Source organism: Caretta caretta, chromosome 2, assembly GCF_965140235.1.
Source record: "Caretta caretta isolate rCarCar2 chromosome 2, rCarCar1.hap1, whole genome shotgun sequence".
Classification (NCBI taxonomy): Eukaryota; Metazoa; Chordata; order Testudines; family Cheloniidae; genus Caretta; species Caretta caretta.
In genome coordinates, this window is record NC_134207.1 from 214,379,112 (window position 1) to 214,400,906 (window position 21,795).

The window sequence follows — 21,795 nt, forward strand, 5'->3', positions numbered from 1 at the left end:
CACGTCTGGTTTCCACCTTAGGGCTCTGAACCTCCGACGAGACTGCTCGGGTGTTATCCCCATTCTGACTCTCGCCTTGGATTTAAACAGTTCATACTTGTTCATGTGTTCTTTAGGCATTTCAGCTGCCACCTCAGCTAAGGGTCCACTGAGCTGCGGCCTCAGCTCTACCATGTATTGGTCAGTAGAGATGTTGTACCCAAGGCAGGCCCTTTCGAAGTTTTCTAAGAAGGCCTCAGTATCATCGCCTGCCTTGTAGGTGGGGAACTTTCTGGGATGGGGAGTGGTACCTGGAGAAGGATTGCTAGGGTTTGTTGGTATATTCTGCTGAGCCTTTACCTTCTCCATCTCCAGTGCATGCTTCCTCTCTTTTTCCCTCTCCTCCTCCACATGTTTCCTCTCTTTTTCCTTCTCCTCCTCCACATGCTTCCTCTCTTTCTCCTTCTCCTCCTTCTCCAGCCGCATGAGTTCAGTCTTTCATGTTCCCTTTGTTTTTCCTTAGCCTGAAATCTGGCTAATTCCAGCTTTTGTCGAGCCGTGGATTTTGTCATCCTAACCTCTCTATTTTTAACTAACTTTACACCCGAGGTTTAGAAATAAACAAACAAAACTTGGATGTAAAATTTTGCTGTGCTGGAATAGAATACCTATTCTCTGATAGTGATTGTCAGCCTACAGAAAAAGACAATTCCCTTGTCTCTGCTCTGGCCCCAAATCAAAGCAAAAAACCTCCAACTACTTGGAAACCTGCTTACCAGCAGCCCAAAGGAAAAAAAAATTCCTTTTCAAACTTGTGCTCCTTGTAAAAAAAAATCAAAATCCTTAAAAAAAAAAAAAAGCCCCTGCCACTTTTGTCTCCAGGCAAATGGGTAGAACATCCCCCCTATTTACTTTTAGGGGGAAAAAACCCCTTCTGGTTTGGAAGACTGTGAATTTCCCTGCAGGAGTTAAGTACCCTGCCTCCAGGCAAAGAAAACCTGCAATTCACAAAGATAATCCCCTTTTGTTTCTCCTCTGGCTCCAAAGCAGAGAAAAAACAAGCTGCTTTCAGTTTCAGCTGCTTTCTGGACCTCTTTTCCAGCAGCCCCAAAGGAAAAAAAAATTCCTTTTTAAAATCTGTATTTCTGGTTCAAAAAATCTCAAATTGATCTCAAAATGATTTCAGGTTAATCCCACCGCTCTGCCACCATGTCAAGGTTCCTCCCCCACTCTGAACTCTAGGGTACAGATGTGGGGACCTGCATGAAAACCTCCTAAGCTTACTTTTACCAGCTTAGGTTAAAACTTCCCCAAGGTACAAATTAATTTTATCCTTTGTCCTTGGAATATCCACTGCCACCACCAAACTCTAACTGGGTTTACTGGGAAATGCAGTTTGGACACGTCTTTCCCCCTAAAATCCTCCTAACCCTTGCACCCCACTTCCTGGGAAAGGTTTGGTAAAAATCCTCACCAATTTGCATAGATGACCACAGACCCAAACCCTTGGATCTGAGAACAATGAAAAAGCATTCAGTTTTCTTACAAGAAGACTTTTAATAGAAATAGAAGTAGATACAAGTAAAGGAATCACCCCTGTAAAATCAGGATGGTAGGTACCTTACATGGTAGTTAGATTCAAAACATAGAGAATCCCTCTAGGCAAAACCTTAGGTTACAAAAAAGACACACAGACAGAAATAGTCATTCTATTCAGCACAATTCTTTTCTCAGCCATTTAAAGAAATCATAATCTAATGCATACCGAGCTAGATTACTTACTAAAGTTCTAAGACTCCATTCCTGGTCTATCCCCAGCAAAAGCAGCATATGGACAGACACACAGACCTTTTGTTTCTCTCCCTCCTCCCAGCTTTTTTAAAGTATCTTGTCTCCTCATTGGTCATTTTGGTCAGGTGCCAGCGAGGTTACCTTTAGCTTCTTAACCCTTTACAGGTGAGAGGATTTTTCCTCTGGCCAGGAGGGATTTTAAAGGGGTTTACCCTTCCCTTTATATTTATGACAGGAGTACTGTGTCCAGTTCTGGGCACCACACTTCAGGAAAGATGTAGACAAACTGGAAAAAGTCCAGAGGAGAGCAACAAAAATGATTAAAGGTCTAGAAAACATGACTTATAAGATTGAAAAAACTGGTTTTTTTAGTCTGGAGAAGAGACGATTGAGGGGGACATGATAATAGTCTTCAAGTACATAAAAGGTTGTTATAACGAGAGGGTGATAAATTGTTTTCCTTAGCCACTGAGGAAAGGACAAGAACCAATGGTCTCAAATTGCAGCAAGGGAGATTTAGGTTAGACACCAGGAAAAACTTCCTAACTGTCAGGGTAGTTAAGCACTGGAACAAATTACCTGGGGAGGCTGTGGAATCTCCCTTATTGGAAGTTTTTAAGAACAGGTTAGACAAACACTTGTCAGGGATGGTCTAGATAATAATTAGTCCTGCCTCAGTGCAGGGGACTGGACTAGAAGATCTATTGAGATTCCTTCCAGTACTACATTTCTATGATTTCTACATTCAGAAATCGGCTTGAGGTCCACCAGCAAACCTGTACCTGTATAACAGGGAAGTGCACATGCAAATTGTAATGTGGGCCTAATCTTGCAAACCATTATTTGTGAGGACAATCCTTCTCAAGTAGAACCAGCAAAGTCAAAAGAACTGTTTTATTTTTAATATTTAGATTGTGGTGCAGCCAAAACTCTGTGCTCTGCTTCTCAAACACTGAGGAAGAGTCCGTTTCTGTCTGGAAGAAAGTACACTGACAATGCAAAGGGGAAAAGTGATGTATCGTACAGACAAAATGATTATAGTGATGATAGATGAGTCTTATTAGTTACACAGTTATAATGTAGATTTTTAAAGTTAAACAAACTAAATTCCTCTCATCCCACCGGAATTAAACTCACTCATTCTCCCTTTCAGTAATTCAATCCTGTGGGTGAAATTTTGTGTTGTAGAAGAGGCACAGTAAAGAACTGATAGCTGAGGAGGATGAGGGGGGAGGTCAAAGATGGCTTTAAGTCACTTTACATCCTCCTGATTCTGAGCTACTCCAGGTCTGTAGTGGCCCCCAGCATAATTTAGAAAAGTCCTGGGGTGTTGTCCAAATTATGTCAGCCTCCCCAAATGGGCTGTGGGTAGCAGCACTGCCCAGAATCTCCACAACACTGTGTGCTATGGCCCTTCCCACCACTCGACCCCTCCCATCTCAGTCACACCCCATCACTAGGACTGGTGAGAGGGTACTGAGCCTCAGGTCTTGGACCAGAAGAATTCTCCCCTGGCCAGATCTGGGGCTTCAAGAGCCCCTTTATAGCACTCCAGCCCTATCACCCAGCATAAAGGGACTGGAGCAGGGGTGAGAATCTTACCCATTGTCTCCAACATTCCTCCTCCTAATGTTCAACCCCCTTCCTCCACATCATTGAACAGTTCATTCAGATGACAAAAAAGTCATGTAGGTAAATACACAACTTAGGCATTTATTGAAGAAGTTGATCTTTAGGATCTATTTCTTCTGTTGCATCTACAAGAAACGAGCTGATCGAGTCATTAACTTATGTATTTGATTTACTTCTTCTGTTTATTCTCAAGAGTAATGGTGGCAAGATAGAGCCCTACTTGCCCAGGTTTCACCTTGAGGGATTGCTGGGAGAGATGTATGGATAATAGTTTTATTTGTAGTGGGCTTAGCCAGTTTTATGTGGATAAGATCAATTAAGAAATGTGCATGCATTTATTTAAAATCTACAAAGGTGTGCAGACCTCTGGGTGAGCACAAACTGAAATAAACTGGCCATTGTACATGCACTTACCCAATTTGCACACATGAAGATAGGTGCATATTTCTGAATTACTGACATTAACTTCTCTTAAATTTGGTCCACAGAATTTTATGTAAGACAAATGAGATCTCAGAGTGGAGACACACACTTTTAAACAGCAAAGAAGCCAAATCTTTTAGTCAGTTTCAACATGAAAGGTCTGATATCAAGCAGAGAATTGTTTAGTTCACAAACTCTACCTCCGTGCAAAATCTCACAATTAATTGGATTAAATTCACTATACATTTTGGTATATAAGCAAGAAGGAGAAGGAGGAGAGAAGGAAGAAGGAGAACAGCCACAGGAAGAATTCACCTACTTTTCTGAATGGGCTAGAGTCATAAGTGACTGTCAATGCACTGTGAAAAGAGGAAAGGAGTCCTTACTCTTCCTGTCGAGGAGTTGTACTGAGGGAAGGAAGTATGTCACATAAAGACGGTACCCTGGATCTTGTGACAGAGGGTTGTGAAATAGATCTGCAAATGTTTCAGGGAGGAAGAAAAAATATAAAAATTAACAAGCCTGGGAAAATAATCACCATTTGGCAAAGTTATTGCAGAAAATACAATTAAATACACCCAAATTGTTTTTATACTATGAGCCAAGCCCTGCAGTCTTTAGTCAAACAAATTCCCTTGCCTTAATAAGGACTGCAAGATTTGACCCATTATGAAATGTTTAATGAAAATAAATGAATTAATGTGCTGAGCCTTTGAAGTTCCTGCTTAATCTTCTATGATTAACTAAGAGATCTTTGATACACTGACAAATCCATAAAGTTTTTGCCTTTGATTTTCTTATGTACTATAAGGTAAGTATAAGTACATAGCAGTTTTACCATATACTTGGAATATAAAATGTGAATGACAGTTTTCTGACTTGTGAATATATCTAGTTGGAAATGCCTTACACAACTACAAATACATATCAAACAATGGGTGAAGCATACAAATTTCAAAAGTGCTTAAGTCATGTAGGACCCTAGGTCTTGTGCTCCTAAATCATTTATGTCCTTTTCAAAATTTGGCTCAATCACTCAATCAGAGTTCATAATATTTATTATGTGAACAAACAAGCCCTTTTAATGGAGGTATTTATTTTTCTTTGAAAGACATATATATCAACCCAATATTGCCATTTTGCCAGGAGTGGACACACGAAGTCTTCCTAGATCAAATGCAAAATCATTTGGGTTCATGGGAATGATGTCACAGGACACACTAAAATTCAGTGGGTACAAAATGGAGACCAGCTCATTCCCTGGTTGACTGGCAAGCAGGAAGATATGGTTTATAAAATGGGTTGTGCAGCAAACCTGTTTCTTTTCTTTACATGACAGCTGTGTCTGGCAGCCATGTAGAAGAGAAGGTGCTATCTGGCCAGAGATAACTACTGTGATGTACAATATTTCAAAAGGAAAGGATAGGAGTTAAATAGTGGAGCAGGACCCACCCTGCATGGTGATTAGAGGTGAAAGAGAAATCCTCCAAACCCGTTAGTTTCACCACCATCAGAGGGCCTAAAAGCCACGCTGGAATTTTCCTCCCCCTCTTAGGACCTGTGTAGCAGACACTCAGCTACTCTTGGGGTATCTACACTGCTGACTGTATACATGGCCAGGCACGCAGTTGTATCCAAACTACCCTATTGTTCATCCAGAAACCCCTGAAGTGCGTGTCTCAGGGCAAGTAGATGCCGAGCTAGCTAGCTCACCTGAGGAGGTGTGAATAGGTGCTCGGGTGAGCGGATACATGCCCGGATGAGCAGTGGCCCAGCTCACTTAGCACTGTGGATGTGGTGAAGAAGTGGGTACGAGATCTCAAGTTTCAAGAGCCCTCCACTCCAACAATTCACAGTACACATATCTTCCTGCTCCTCAGTCTATAAAGTTCTCACTCCCCCTGCATACAACAGAAGTAGCATGCTGCAGTGTCCAAAGCTTACTAGCATTCTATTTCAGTGTCCACAGTTCAGTATCACAGATGAAAATGGCAATAGCTCAGTGATTGCCTGTAAGCAAGGAACACTCTCCTGACCCTTCTGCCTATGCTCAGTATGGCGTTTGTAAACCCCATTACACCCTGTCCCTTTTTTTTACTTTTCTTTTTTTCATACACAACAATGTAGGAAAACTGTCAGTACAGTAAGTTCACGAAGGCATTCAGTGTTGTATTCACTCACCTTACTGTATTGCATTGTAATGCACGATAAATAGGTACATTGTAATGTAATCACATATGCATTTACTTTTCACCGCAAGGTTGTGTACAGAAATGAACAAGCAATTGAGTACACTACAGAATCCCATCATTTCCCTGATGCACATCATAAAATAACATCAAGGACAGAATGGCAAGTTCTGCTACAATTTCTCAATTGATTCCCCATTCTGTCATTGATCTTACTGCATTTTTGATTTCTGGAAAAATGCAATATTTAATTTACATATGTACCTTTCAGAATTAAGGTCATTTAACTGCCTGTTGTGTAGGGAAAATTCAATCCATAATTTATGGAAGATGAATGTATTAAAAAATCTGAGACAAGGTGGGTGAGATAATATCCTTCATTGGACCAACTTCTGTTGGTAAGAGAGAGACAAGCTTTTGAGCTTACACAGCTCTTCAGGTTTGGGAAACTTACTCAGGACAGGTCTGCACTTAAAACAGTACCGCTTTACCAGTGGTTCAGTGAAGACACTACTACGCTAATGGAAGAGCTTCTCCCATTGGAGGAGTTAATCCACGTCCAGAACAGACAGTAGCTATCTCAGCAGGAGAAGTCCTCCCATCGACAGAGCACTGTCTACACCAGGAACTAGGTCCGTATAACTGCATTGCTTAGGGGTGTGGATTTTTCACACCCCTGAGTGACATAGTTATACTGATATAAGTTTATAGTGTAGACCTGGACTCAGAGTGTCAAAACTAAATACAAGATGGAACAGATTGTTTAGCATAAGTAGTTAACACATATTTCAAGGGACCATTCAAGGTGAAATGACCCATTAACACCTCACCATTCTTAGGGAGGAAAGAGGGAAAGCCAAGACAAACAAGTTTGTTTACATTTACAGGAGATAATGATGCCCGCTTCTTATTTACAATGTCACCTGAAAGTGAGAACAGGTGTAACCCATGGCACTTTTGTAGCCAGCATTGCAAGGTATTTACATGCCAGATATGCTAAACATTCATATGCCCTTTCATGCTTTGACCATCATACCGGAGGACATGATTCCATGCTGAGGATGCTCGTTAAAAAAAATGTGTTAATTAAATTTGCGACTGAACTTCTTGGGGGAGAATTGTAAATCCCCTGTTCTATTTTACCTGCATTCTACCACACATTTCATGTTATAGCAGTCTCGAATGATGACCCAGCACATGTCGTTGATTTTAAGAACACTTTCACTGGAGATCTGACAAAATGCAAAGAAGATACCAATGTGAGATTTCTAAAGATAGCTACAGCTCTTGACTCAAGGTTTAAGAATCTGAAGTGCCTTCCAAAATTTGAGAGGGACAAGGTGTGGAGCATGCTTTCAGAAGTCTTAAAAGAGCAACACTCCGATGCAGAAACTACAGAACCTGAACCACCAAAAAGGAAAATCAACCTTCTGCTGGTGGCATCTGACTAAGATAATGAAAATGAACATGCATCAGTCCACACTCCTTTGGATTGTTATCGAGCAGAACCCATCATCAGCATGGATGCATGTCCCCTGGAATGGTGGTTGAAGCATGAAGGGACATATGAATCTTTAGTGCATCTGGCCTGTATATATTTTGCAACGCCGGCTACAACAGTGCCATGCGAATGCCTGTTCTCACTTTCAGGTGACATTGTTAACAAGAAGCGGGCAGTATTATCTTCTGGAAATGTAAACAAGCTTGTTTGTCTGAGCGATTGGCTGAACAAGAAATAGGACTGAGTGGACTTGCAGGCTCTAAAATTTTACATTGTTTTATTTTTGAATGCAGGTTTTTTGATATAATTCTACATTTGTAAGTTCAACTTTCATGATAAAGAGACTGCATTACAGTACTTGTATTAGGTGAATTGAAAAATACTATTTCTTTTGTTTTTATACAGTTCAAATTACTTGTAATCAAAAATAAATATAAAGTGAGTACTGTACACTTTGTATTCTGTGTTGTAATTGAAATCAATATATTTGAAAATGTAGAAAACACCCAAAATATTTAAATAAATGGTATTATGTTGTTGTTTAACAATGCAATTAATCGCGATTAATTTTTTTAATCGCTTGACAGCCCTAGTGGAAACCCAATCCATCACAGTCCCCTCCAGCCTCAACCATAATAAAACCTGTAACAATGGGTTTCATACAGATGTGCAATGTCATAAGCACAAACACAGCAAAACCCCCAGCCAGATAAAATCAAAACACGTAAAATGCACTTGTGGTCTGTACCTAGTGTGACAGGGTCAGGCCAGATGGCTACAGGAGAGTGATAGAAAGCAGATATATTAGCCCCAGGTTAAGTAGGTCCTTTTCCCTGGGTAAGGTAACAGGGAAGGTTCCAGAACAATCAGGAACTTTCTGGAAACAATTAAGGCAGACAGGCTGATAAGAACACCTACAGCCAATCAAGAAGCTGCTAGAATCAATCAAGGCAGGCTACTCCGGGCACCTGGGTTTAAAAAGGAGCTCACTTCAGTTTGTGGTGCGCCTGTGAGGATCTGGGAGCAAGAAGCTGAGAATGAGAAGGTGTACTACTGGAAGACTGAGAAGTACTAGCATTATCAGACATCAGGAGGGAGGTCCTGTGGTGAGAATAAAGAAGGTGTTGGGAGGAGGCCATGGGGAAGTAGCCCAGGGAGTTGTAGCTGTCACGCAGCTGTTACAGGAGCCACTGTAGACAGCTGCAATCCACAGGGCCCTGGGCTGGAATCCCTCCATCCCCCCAACTCCCTGCTTGATACTGGAGGAGTTGAACTGGACTGTGGGTTCCACCAGAGGAGAAGGTCTCTGGCCTGTTCCCCGATCCACTGGGTGGATCAGCAGAGACTGCGGGGATTGTTCTTCTTCCTTTCCCTATGCTGGCCAGTGATGAGGCTAACTGAGTGAACGGCAGATCTGAGCCACGAAAGTGGCCAAACTGAGGGCTGCCGTGAACCTCTGAGGCGAGAAAATCCACCAATAAGCGCAGGATCCACCAAGGCAGAGGAGGAACTAGGTTGGCATGTAACATCATGCAAAGTTAAATTAGTTTTACAGAAAGGTGGCCCACAGCAGCAGCACAAGTGAGATGCCATCTTCTGTCTGGCATCCGGATTTGTAGGCAACTCCAACTAGCCTTGAGCCTACCAAATGCTGCAGCTGCTGAACTTGAACTTGAATTCCTTTTTTTCAGGGCCACTGACATCAGGGTATGGTTTCATCAGCCATAGCAGCAGTGGATATGCAAAATAATAGTCGGCACAGATACCCCGTTCATAACATTTCTGGGTCTCTGCTTTCCCCTTCAGGTACAAGCCAGATCTCCACAGCCTAATGTTATTAAAGTTTCCTGAACTTCCCATGTTTGTGTTGAAGAACTTGCCTCTGTGGTCCACCAAGCCTTGCATAAGAGTGGAATATTATCCTCTGCAATTCCCATACTCATTTGCCCCTTCTGGTGGGTGAACTCTGAGCACGAGTGCCATTGATGGCCCCAGCACAGAATGGGAACTCCATCCTCTGAAAACTAGCTATTATTTCAGGCATGTTTCTTATGCCAGCCACCAGAGGTAAAAGACAGTGTTAATGGCTTCACAAACCTCAACTACCATGAACCCAACAGTTAAGTTTCCAACTCCAGAGTGATTTGCTAGAGACCTGTAGCTGCCCGGACAATCATGACACACTTTTGTATCACTATGTCTCCCTCAATTGAGTGTTCTGGTGCTGGAGGGTTGGTGCGAGTGCCTCACATAGCTCTATGAAGGTCTGTTTCCTCATGCAGAAGACCTGGCGCCACTGCTGGTTGTCCCAAGTCTGCAAAACGATGTGATCCAATCACACCATGTGAGTTCTCCGATACCAGAAGTGACAATAAACCAAAGGGTATTCCATGGCACTAGCAGCTTTCATCATATCTGTCCAGCCTGTCACAAATGAACTGCCCTCATTCCTCATGGCCTGCTGTTTTCAGTGACTCAGAAAATGCCGTCAAAAGGCTATTCAGTGTCTTGGTGAGTGCCTATCTCACTACATAAACATTTTTCTTGCAATAAGGAGCAAGAGTAGGACCAGCTCATCCAATGGATCCATGACTTCCATCCAGTTCTTCAAGGATAAAAGTGAGGGGCCACATAATCTGGAAGTGCCATCGGCACATATGTGAAGTCGGGGAAAACTGTTTTCTGTGAAGGGGTCCAGGAAAATACTATATTCCAGTCCAAAAACACACCACAAATCAGTTCTTAGAGTGCCTCTGTATGTCACAAAGAACCCTCATAGTGCTAAACTCCTGTACCTAGAGCAGCAGTATGAATGCAGGTACATACTGTTGTACAACGTCCAGCACAACAAATGTGGATTCTCGGAGCAGAGTTGCCTGGCTCACGCCTGCATGAATAAAATCCAGCACAGAGGTATGCACATCCTGTAGACCAGGGGTCAGCAACCTTTCAGAAGTGGTGTGCTGAGTCTTCATTTATTCACCCTAATTTCAGGTTTCACGTGCCAGTAATACATTTTAACGATTTTAGAAGGTATCTTTCTATAAGTCTAGAATATATACCTAAACTATTGTTGTACGTAAAGTAAATAAGGTTTTCAAAATGTTTAAGAAGCTTCGTTTAAAATTAAATTAAAATGCAGATCTTATCAGTTTAGTGTGATCCTTGCCCTTGCTTTTCCTTTCTGAGTTTTCCAATGTCTGGCTTGTATTTGAATACTTTAAACTGCACACAGGCTTCTGAGTGCTCAGTTGTTAACTGGCTCTGAGAGGGACAGAGGACAGATTTCATGTCTGAAAATACCTGTTCACACAGGTATGTGGATCCAAATGCTGAAAGCATTGCAAATGCAATTTTCTTCAAACAGTTAAATTTCACTGGAACGGACATCCAGCAGGTCAGAATAGAGGCCCCATGATCTCTCTCGGTAGCTTCAAGTGCACTCCGCAGATCTCCAAACTTTGATGCCCACAATTCTGAGCTTTTTAACTGAATGAGCTGCATTTCGAAATCTTCAACACCCATCCACTGAAATACAGACAAATCCAAGTCGCTTTCATTGAACTTTTCAGGTTTAATTAGAAAAGAAAGCATTGGGCCAAATCGCTGGAAATCTTGAAATCTGTCGCAAATTCTGATTCCAGTTCTTGCATGTACATTCTAATCTCAATGTTAAATGCAGTGCGCTGTTCCATGTGGCGTGATAGTGATGTAAGCAGCAAATCAGGACTTAAAAATATCCCAGTACAGTGGAGCTGGAACAATTTTTAAGGTGGGGGTACTGAGCTGTGCCCCCTCTTGCCCCTGTCTGCACCCCTCACTGCCCCAGGCTGGGGCCAGTGGGCCACAGCTGGGGGCAGCTGCAGAGCCCCGGGATGGCAGCCAGGACCCCAGGCTGGCAGCAGAGCCCCCCATACCGGTGGCCGGGACGTGGGACTGGCAGCGGGCTGAGCAGAGTCGGCGGGCAGTACCCCAGGCTGGCAGCGGAGCCCCCAGGACCAGTGGCCGGGACCTGGGGCCAGCAGCAGGCTGAGCGGGGCCGGTGGACGGAACCCCAGCTGGCAGGGGTCCAGTGGCTGGTACCCCAAATCAGCAGCGTAGCCCCCGGGACCGGTGGCCGGGACCCAGGCAGTATGAATGCCACTGAAAATCAACTCGTTTGCCACCTTCGGCACGCGTGCCATAGGTTGCCTACCCTGGTGTAGACATACCCTAAGGCTGAAACAACTACTGTGGATTATGCTAGTTCAGTGGTTATGGAGAGAAAGGTGGAAAGAGGGATAAGATATTGAGGCAAACAGCTTAGTGAGATTCATAAAGGATTATTCACTTAACTGAATAAAGACAGAATCTGCAGATGTTCTACACAGGTTAGAAAGTTATAAGATGTTAATCCTTCTTCTTCAGGGCATAAAGCAATTGCCAGACAGGATTGGTGAGGAGACACTCTCTTATGTTATGGAAAGATGCTACTGGCCAGTTGTGTTTTGGGGGCCCATAGATATAGGCAGGATATGAGAATGGATATTTGGTCTTTTCCATGCTGGAAATGACTGTGTTTATAATATTTTGTGGTGGGGGGAGCGCTGTGAAATATCTGCATTCTTCTTATGCTCCTGGTAAGATGATTTTTTAGATCAGAATTATTATTTTTTAATCACTGCATTTAATTGTATTAGGAGAACCACAAGATGGCAGTAATAGAGTTCCATTCTTACTGCTGCAAAGTTCAGTCAGTACATTCTAAAACACTATATAGCTCATAAACCTACACTATTGAATAAAATGAATGCTACTGTTTGGGAGAGATAGCTCTTTAGGAAGGGAATCCCAGAAGCACCTAAGCCTTAGGAAAATTTGATTTAGTTTTGGATTTGATGTAATATCATTTTGGAATGGAGTGAGGCTTCAGAAAGGGAGATTTTCAAAGGCACAAATGACAGCTAAGTACCTAATTCCCATTTACGAAAGACACTAAGGCACCTCCCTCACCACCCAGGCACAAATATGGTCCCTCTGGTTCCTGTAATCTTGTTTGAGAACAGCTGGACTATTTTGTTGCCAGTGCCAAAAATAAATCTTTCTAGGTGCTCTGTCCATCAGCATGGTATCATTGTATAAGAAATTTAGGTTCAGTTCCTTGCATCCACCACACAGTTTCGGTGTGGCCATAGGCTTGTCTATCTTGTTCATTTAGAATTTAGCACATTGGGAAACTTATCCTGGCTGGAGCCTATAGGCACTATCAGGATTCAAATATAGAAAGAAGAACCACCTAGTTAGAAGTAGCAGCTGGGTACTGTTGAGGACTCATATTTATGGAACTTGTTGCCTCTTTCTGTTTGCAAGAACCTGAGTCTGGTGATCTTCTGGCAGAGTGAAAGGTGCATTTATTAAGTCAGTCTTTTTCACTGAGCCCAAGCCAGATTGTGGCTGGCCCTGGCACAGCAGAACACTGGCAGGAACACAAAGAGTTTGTATGCCAAAAAGATGGGGTGGGGATGAACTGAGGCCATGATCATGCCCTCCACTGCACATGCTGCTTCCCCTGAAAGGGTGCACTGGCAAGAAAGCCAGCCTCAGGAGGTACAGTTTTTCCATGAACAGCTGCAGAAGTGCAGCTGCATACCATGTCCAATGTAGGGCTGTGTCTAAAAGGTAAAAACGAGCCCTAAAGGAGGGATGTAGGATACTTTGGCAACTGATGTAGCTATTGGGATGAACAATAACGGTTTATTGGGCTGCTCAAATAATAATCCCCACATGGGTGCTTAATATTAAATTGATATTAAATTAACATTAAATTAAATTATATGTCCAGATGTTACATGAAGGGTGCTGAATAAATTTTGTTTTTAATTGGACTATCCAACAATAAAAGAGAACCATCTAGCAATAATAGGTATCTTCTCATTCCTAAAGTAATCTTTATTTCATAAGAAGAATATTTGATAAAGGATAGCCACAGAATCTGGCTAATTCACACTAAAGACTGGTAGGCTCAGTTCAAATTTCTGAACGCTGCAAATTAGCAAGTAAGCAAACCGATATTATTTATGAAGTAAGGATACTGCTTAAAAATGTACTCTTGTTCATTTATTTTACAGTCATTTGCTACTAATGTGATAATGAAGGGTAGTATACTGTATTTCATTAAAATAATAGTCTTCATAATGTGAGACCTCATTATCACCTTAATATAAATTCTTGACTTGTATAGGTTATAAAGTGCAGTGAGTATATACTGTATAGTGCAATAGTATTTTCCCCTATAAAATGGACTTTTTTCCTGTATCCATAAACGAGAATAAAATTTCGTAACAGAGCAAGTTGGAGTGTTCTAGCTTTTATTTTTATTTGCTAGTGGTTGGACTAATGGGAACTATATTATCATGTCATTATGACTGATGTATGCATCATTTCAGCATTAGAACATTGCTTTGAATTCTTGCTATGACTGTTTGTTTCACAATACTGTGAAGCAAACTGTTTGTGCTTGTTGAAACTCCCTGTTAATTGCTTTCGCTATAACACTAAATCCAACTGACAGCACCACTGAGAAATGGGATGTCTGTCCAACTTTTGTCCAATCGTTTCAAACAACTTCATTTTTAGAGGTCTATTTTTAGATTTTACACATAACAGAATAACTTACAATAATTTGACTGGTATGTTGTCTTTATAACACTTGACTTGTTTTTCAGTTCTTGGCTCAGTTTCAGGTTCAATTTAAAAATGTACTTTTCAAGCCATCTTTTTATTTCTTGCCATCAAACATCCAGCTTTTTGGATGCATAAGCTAGGGGTTGATGATATTATACACCTCCATTAATTATGTTACTAAGACATGAAATTAGTTTCCTGTTTCTTAAAGTTCTGAGAGCTTGGTATGATCTATGAGCACATTCCTTTAGGAAAGATGGAGAAAGACTGCTTATACTTTCATTTTCAATAGGTTAATAGCATATAATCCTACTTCCCTTGAGGCTACTTCACGCAGTACAACTTAGTGGCGCCAGCACTGTCTTGTTCATGGTAATTTGAAATTTCAGAGACTACGGTTATTTCATTTACCACTTACTCCACACAGTATATCAAAATGCCTACACTAGTTAAAACAGATATTGGTATGCTTAATTTAAAAAATATTATTGTATGAGAGAATCCATTTACTCTGAAGAAAAGAGGAGGAAAATATCTTGGACATCTAAATGATTTAGTTCCATTCCTACTTATAAAAATGTCTGTTTTTTCCCTAATTTCCAATGTTACTGATTGCAGCTATGCATAATAGAAAGTAACACATTACTTAGGGTCTGCAGACTTATCATTCCCTGAAGTTCCTTCACTGTTGTGTCAAGGTTTTTCAGCTGGTTGTTGTGAAGCAACAAGATCTGCAATGCACGCAAATGTTTCAGAGCACCTGAAATAAAATGTATTATAATAAATTATTCTCACCATAGCTGAATACCTTGACTTGCTAATTTGTTTGGCCATGCTACACATTTAGTTTGCCATCCTAATTATTCATCAACTACATACAACATTTCTCATGCTCACTACACTCATCCTCTGTTTCAGCAACTCTACTCCTTGTTTTTCCTCCTTCTCTACCTCATCCCAGAAATTTTACATCCCTTATTTCCTCTTTTCTATTCACAGCATTTGCATCTTCATCTCTTTCTTTCCCATCCCTGCTCACCTACTTCTCTCCCCCACCCTCACATTCAAAAATCTACATCCAACCTCTACTGCCTTCTTCTTCCCCTGATAGCCACATCTATCTTGGATCATCTATCATCCCCACCCTATCATACCAGTTTCACCCTTCTCCATTACCACCTCTGCCTCACAGGCTCCATATTAACCAATTTCAACTCAATTCCCTCTGGAACATTAGCTCCACCTCAAATAATCTTACATTTAAAAAAAAAAGTCACCACCAGTCCCCCACTTGCCTACTCAGACTATGTCACTCCCCTCACTAGGGTTGCCAGATGTCCAATTTTTTTATTGGAACACCCGTTCGAAAAGGGACCCTGATGGCTCTGGGCAGCACCGCTGACCGAGCCATTAAAAGTGTGGTTGGTGCGGGGCTGGAAGGCTTCCTACTTGGCTCTGCACGGCTCCCAGAAGCGGCGACATGTCCCTCAGCTCCTAGGTGGAGGTGCAGCCAGGTGGCTCTGTGCACTGCCCCCTCCCTGAGCACCAGCTCCACAGCTCCCATTGACTGGGAACCGCAGCCAATGGGAGCTGCGGGGGCAGCGCCTGTGAGTGGAGGCAGAGCACAGAGCCACCTGGCCATGCCTCTGCCTAAGACAGGGGTAGGCAACCTATGACACGCGTGCCAAAGGCGGCACTTGCTCTGCCCGGGTCCTGGCCACTGGTCCGGGGAGCTCTGCATTTTAATTTATTTTAAATGAAGCTTCTTAAACATTTTAAAAACCTTATTTACTTTACATACAACAATAGTTTAGTTATATATGATAGACTTATAGAAAGAGACCTTCAAAAAACATTAAATTAGAGTGAATAAATGAAGACTCGGCACACCACTTCTGAAGGTTGCTGACCCCTGGCCTAGGAGCTGGACTAGGGAGCCGCCCAGAGCCTGCACCTCCTCCCGCACTCCAACCCCCTGCCCCAGCTAAGAACCCCCTCCCACACTCCAAACCCCTTGGCCCCAGCCCAGAGCCCCCTGCTGTACCCCAAACCTCTCATCCCCGGCCCCATTCCGTTAATTATGTTACTAAGACAGGAATTAGTTTCCATCCCAGAGCCCGAACCCCCAGCAACCTTACCCCTCACCCATTTTGTTTTGCCAGAGAAGCCAGACTTGCTGTTTCTTTCTCCCACATCTTGTTACCTTCTTCCATACTGCCCCCTATGCTTGGAACAACCTCCCATTCCCTTCTTAAAGATTCACATTTCCCATAAGTCCCACAAATACTAACCAATGTCATTTAACTTCCTTCTCTAATCTAACATTATATAAAGCGAGATATAAAATATTAACATATACAATTTTTTTAAATACTAAGGGACAGATTCTGTGACAAACTGAAATAAAAGTCCTTGGGAGATAAAGATGGAGCTTCACAAGAAGACAGTTTTGCAGAGTAACTTCACAGAGTACAATTGTACTTTAAATGTAAGTGACAATTATACTGGTAGGGAAATTGCAGAGCCTTTGCGGACATACTACATACGGGACAATGTATTACTTTAGTATCCTTTCGTTTCATGGTATGTCTGTCAGCCTTGTCAGTTTACTATCATATACATTTATATGGTTTCCAAAGGGTACTTTTAATTAATTATGAATTGTCTGACCAGCAAATCTTGCATATTCATTTGAATAAGAGAACTTGCCATACTAGATCAGAAATGTATTTTGATGGCATGACTTTTTCCACCAAAATGGTGTACTATGCTTCCAGAATCAATATATTTTCAGTTCACTTTTAACAAAAAATATAAATGCAGTCTTACTAAATTAGTATTGTTTATTTCAACCTACTTGTCATCAAGTGGCCTCTTCCAAGCACCCCGTGGCCTCAGAGCAGCCCTGCAAGCAGCCTCTCACCTCAGTTTCCAATCTTGGTTCCTCAAGTCTTTTACAAATCTAATAACAACAGCCCTCTTCAGGGTCTGGTTTAACTTAAAATTCAAAAAATAAACACAAAAGTCTTCCCTCCAGCCTTAAGCTGGGCACAGCCTGCAAACTCCCCTGGTGCCGTCCGTGCCTGGTCTTGCCTCGTCTCAGACCAGGCCACCTTCCCTCTATTGCTCTGCTGCCCATTATAGGGGAATCAGCTCCTCCATATCCAACTGGTTCTAATTAAATCCCATACATCATCCCAGGTGTGGCAGGGAGGACTAATTGTATGGCATTGGCCAGCTCCATGCCTCTGGCCCTTACAGGGCAAGACACCCCACTACACTACTATTTACATTTTAAAATAGCCAATTAATAACAAAAATAACAATTAATAACAGTAAGGGACAAATTTATCCCTAACTGAAGTAGATACAATGAAGCTGTACCAACTTACATCATGGCTGAATCTGACCCTAAATATCACTGTATAACCACTCAAGAGTAATGTAATAAATCTTGTTCCTAAAACATCATTTTTGTGTATGCTGTTACAGACTGGGGGATGTTATTTTCAGCTACTATCAGTCAGTCACTGACTACAGACCACCTAAATCAAACTCACTTAGCTTGCTGATACATAGAAAAAAACTTCACATTTTTGCTCTAAAGTTTGAAATATAAGACATTACCTGCTATATCTATGAGCTCATTATTGTTGAGGTAGAGTTCTGTCAAGCAATAATTATTGATCAAGAATGTTAGCTTCTGGATCTGAAATATGAGAATTAGGGAAACAGGTACCTGTCAGTCTAATTTTAATTTTGGAGAACTATATATTAATAAATTGTGTATTTTTAAAGAAGTATTTTTTCCTGTTTCAGTGAAAATGGTCCCTTGTTTTAGGACTTCTTTGAGAGCTGAAAACTTGTCAATAATATTTATTATGTGTGATAAATACATATAGAATAACTTTATAGAACATCCTTATAGAACGTTCAGACTTAGTGATTTAGTTTTTGTATTTTGGAACACACTTTCACTGAAAAATACTGGTGCTCAATTAAACTTTCTTAGCTATCGGGAAGTTTTGTTCAGCTGAAATACTCATACTGTGAGAAGAATCTCCTCGCATAATACATAACATTTCTGTGTTGATTTAAGAATATTCTCAAAGGTAATATCCTTAGAATAAACTCAACATCCAAATTAAAAATTACACCAGCACCAACTGATCTGAGGGAGTATGTATTTGTTCTAGGTTCCTGAAAACATTCAAAGTTTAGTTAGGCTTCCAAACCACACAGATTATAATTATAGTGAAACCTGAACGTATAGCAACCTCGAGGGTCATCTATTTTATCCTCTGATGAAGTCTCAGCCTATGAGAATTCTTATTTTTTCCATATAAGTAGAGGTCTACTTAAATCACACAGAAATCACATATTTTTTGCAGGTTGGTCATAGTATAAATAGCAAATTTGCTACTTATGCTGTAGCCAACTCATGAAAAATGTATGATTTCTCCACAGCATTTCTCAAACTGGGGGTCCTGACTTACAAGCCTATTGTAGGGGTGTCACGGTATTGCCACCCTTACTTCTGTACTACCTTAAGAGCTGGGTGGTCGGAGACTGGCGGCTGCTGGCCACCCAGCTCTGAAGGCAGAGTGGAGAGTGGCAGCTGCTGGCTGGGCATTCAGCTCTGAAGGCAGAGTGGAGAGTGGTGGCTGCTGGCTGAGTGCCCAGCTCTGAAGGCAGCACCATCACCAGCAGCAGTGCAGAACTATGGGTAGCATGGTATGGTATTGCCACCCTTATTTCTTGGCTACTGTTGGCAGTAGCACCCCTTCTTGTCAACTGTTGAGAATAGCCCACTTCTATCTTAATTGAATTGCCTCATTAACACTGACCCCCCACTTGGTAAGGCAACTCCCATCTTTTCATGTGTTGTGTATTTACACCTGCCTCTGTATTTTCCACTCCATGCATCTGATGAAGTGGGTTTTAGCCCACGAAAGCTTATACCCAAATAAATGTGTTAGTCTCTAATGGTGCCACAAGGACTCCTCATTGTTTTTAATTTAGTCTTTGTTACTGTTTAGGTTTGAAGATGGGGAATATGGACAAATGAGTCTGATTTTTGTCTTCTTGATCAGCAGGTTCAATTTTGCTTGGTCATCAAGAAGCCCTATCTTCTCATACTTCATGTCCTTGTATAGTAATGCCAAGAACTAGTTCAGCTCATTTATGTCTCCATAATTAAAAGAGTTTTTCAACATTTGAATAACTACAAGTCTTTCAACAGAGTTGACATGAGATGCTTTATCATTAATGTTGGCTTGAGGCAGCAGAAATCCATGCACTCCTAAGTTATGTGGAATGTATACTAATTTTTCTGTTCTTCACAAAACTGCATACTTATCTTAGAAAGTACTGCTGCACACAGAGTCCTCAGATACTGAGCACATTCGGAAATCGTGTGAACTACAGAACAGTAACTTATAAAAAGTTTTAAATGTTTTAAACTACTATGGGTTATCAATTTTTCAGTGCAAATTGATAGTTATTTTCATTTTTTTAAAGATCAGTGAATAAATGTGCAGATTTGCATTTGATAAGGGCAGGGAAGGGCATGACCTAGTTTTGTTGCCAATTAGCTGATTTTTGAAATATTTTGGTTTTGGGTGTTATACTTTGCATTTATATCAGACCTTCCATCTGAGGGTCCTGACTACTTTACAACATTGCCTCAAAGCCCACAGGGGATACACGAAGTAGTATAATCTTCATTATACCGCCCTAGGGCACTGGGTGTAAGGCATATATCCACAAAAGTAGTTAAGCACTAAACCTCAGACTTAGGTGCCTAAAGCTTGGGTTTACGTGACTAAAACCCAGTTTTGCCTCCACTTCAAGCCACAAAGCTCCCAGTGTACACTGTAGGTGCCTAAACTCACCTAGCACCTACATTTTCAGGGTAAAAGTTCCCTAGGTGCAGAAACTTCTGCCTCTGGGCACACTCACCACTTCCTCCCTTTAGGCATCCAGATGCCTGTCTTCCATCTAAGCCCCAGAGTAATTCACGAACCAGGGAAATAAAGGCATTCAGGGAAAGACAGACTTAAGTCGCATGTGGGTCATGATCTGGTAGATGGCCTCTGAGCACACCTACTAGAGCAGGTTTCATTCAAAATCCAGGAGGAGAACGTGGTGGTGGTAGTGTTTTAAAATAGCAAAAGTATTAGGTAGTAATAAAAATTTGTTTTAGATACCAATATTCATATTTTAACAAAATGTCTTATTACCTTATTGTTGTTAAGCCACAAATACCTTAAGATCTGAAATCGTGACAGATTAGGGACTTCTTTTAGTCCGCTGAGAAGAAAAAAAAGTTGTCCAACTTCAATATTTATTAATTACTCTGTAAATATAATTTAATCTTCAGTCAAATTATACTATACAAACATTATAAAGCAACAATTTTACAGAGCCTTTAACAGAAAAAGACATACAGAATAATATGACAGTGGTAGTGTAGTTATGATCAGTGCTTGGGAGTGCAATCAACCAAAGTAGTAAAAGTAGTAAAGAAAACTCATTTGTAAAGAAAATAATATCTTAATTTTTTCTAAACTGAATTCAATTTCTCCGAAGAAAAAACTAATTTAAAAAAATTATTATTACAGCAGGAATCCCAGCTGCTTTGCTTTTCCCAGAAACACTGCTTATGACACATGAGGAGAATTCTTCAATTTGGGAAGACACCAAGCCAATGGGAAAATTTTTACTCAAGGTGTGGCCTGGAGCCACCAGACATGGCTCTAAAGAGAAAAAGATGGAAAACTGAAACCCAATAAATGGATGGACATATTTCTGAGCAGACCTGATATTTCTAGTGTTAAATATTACTTCTCTAAACCAAATTCTCATTAAGAATTGGTGTTGTACTCAATATAGGTCATGTAATTACCTGGGCTATGTAAACACATGAGAAGGTTACTCATCCTGTGCAGTAACTGAGGTTCTTCGAGATGTGTGTCCCTGTGGGTGCTCCACTTCTAGGTGTGGCAGCGCCACTCTGTGCCTGGGATTGGAGATCTTCAGCTGCAGCACCTGTCATACCGCACATGCGCAACCTCCCCGCCCCCATCACACTGTGAGTGGGGCGTATATATATACCTCTGTGCAGTCTGACCACCCCCAGTTCCTTCCCTGCTGCAGAGCATATGTTTTTGGCTCTGAAGCAGAGGGGAGGAGGTTGGGAAGTGGAGCACTCATAGGGACAAACATCTCGAAGAACCTCAGTTACTGCACAGGGTGAGTAACCTTCTCTTCTTCTTTGAGTGATGTCCCTATGGGTGCACCACTTGTAAGCAGCTAGCAAGTAGTGCCCTTAATTGGAAGGCTGGGCCTTCGGAGCAACATTTACTGTTGATGATAGGACCATATGTGGCATCGTGCATAATAGCATAGTAATTGGCAAACGTGTCTGTTGATACCCATGTAGCTGCTTTGCAAATTTCCGCAATGGGGGCATTACTGAGAAAACTTATTGAAGTGGACAATGAACATGTGGAATGTGTTCTGATTGTGGTAGCAGGTTGTCTTTTGTGGAGTTTGTAAGATAAACGTATACATTGCGAGATCCACCTTGAAAGGCGTTGTTTAGATATGGCTGTG

General features: G+C 41.4%; 1 protein-coding gene across 1 annotated transcript in view; it reads right to left on the reverse strand.

Annotated features, from left to right (window-relative positions):
• LRRC72 (leucine rich repeat containing 72) overlaps nt 1–21,795 on the reverse strand; it is a 48,118-nt gene that overhangs the window by 15,048 nt on the left and 11,275 nt on the right. Inside the window, exons 2-5 of the mRNA XM_075125822.1 lie at nt 20,421–20,490; nt 17,806–17,887; nt 14,825–14,938; nt 4,212–4,301 (exon numbers count right to left, since the gene is read on the reverse strand). Of these exons, the coding sequence (XP_074981923.1) occupies nt 4,212–4,301; nt 14,825–14,938; nt 17,806–17,887; nt 20,421–20,490 (356 nt within the window). The remainder of the gene's footprint in view (nt 1–4,211; nt 4,302–14,824; nt 14,939–17,805; nt 17,888–20,420; nt 20,491–21,795) is intronic.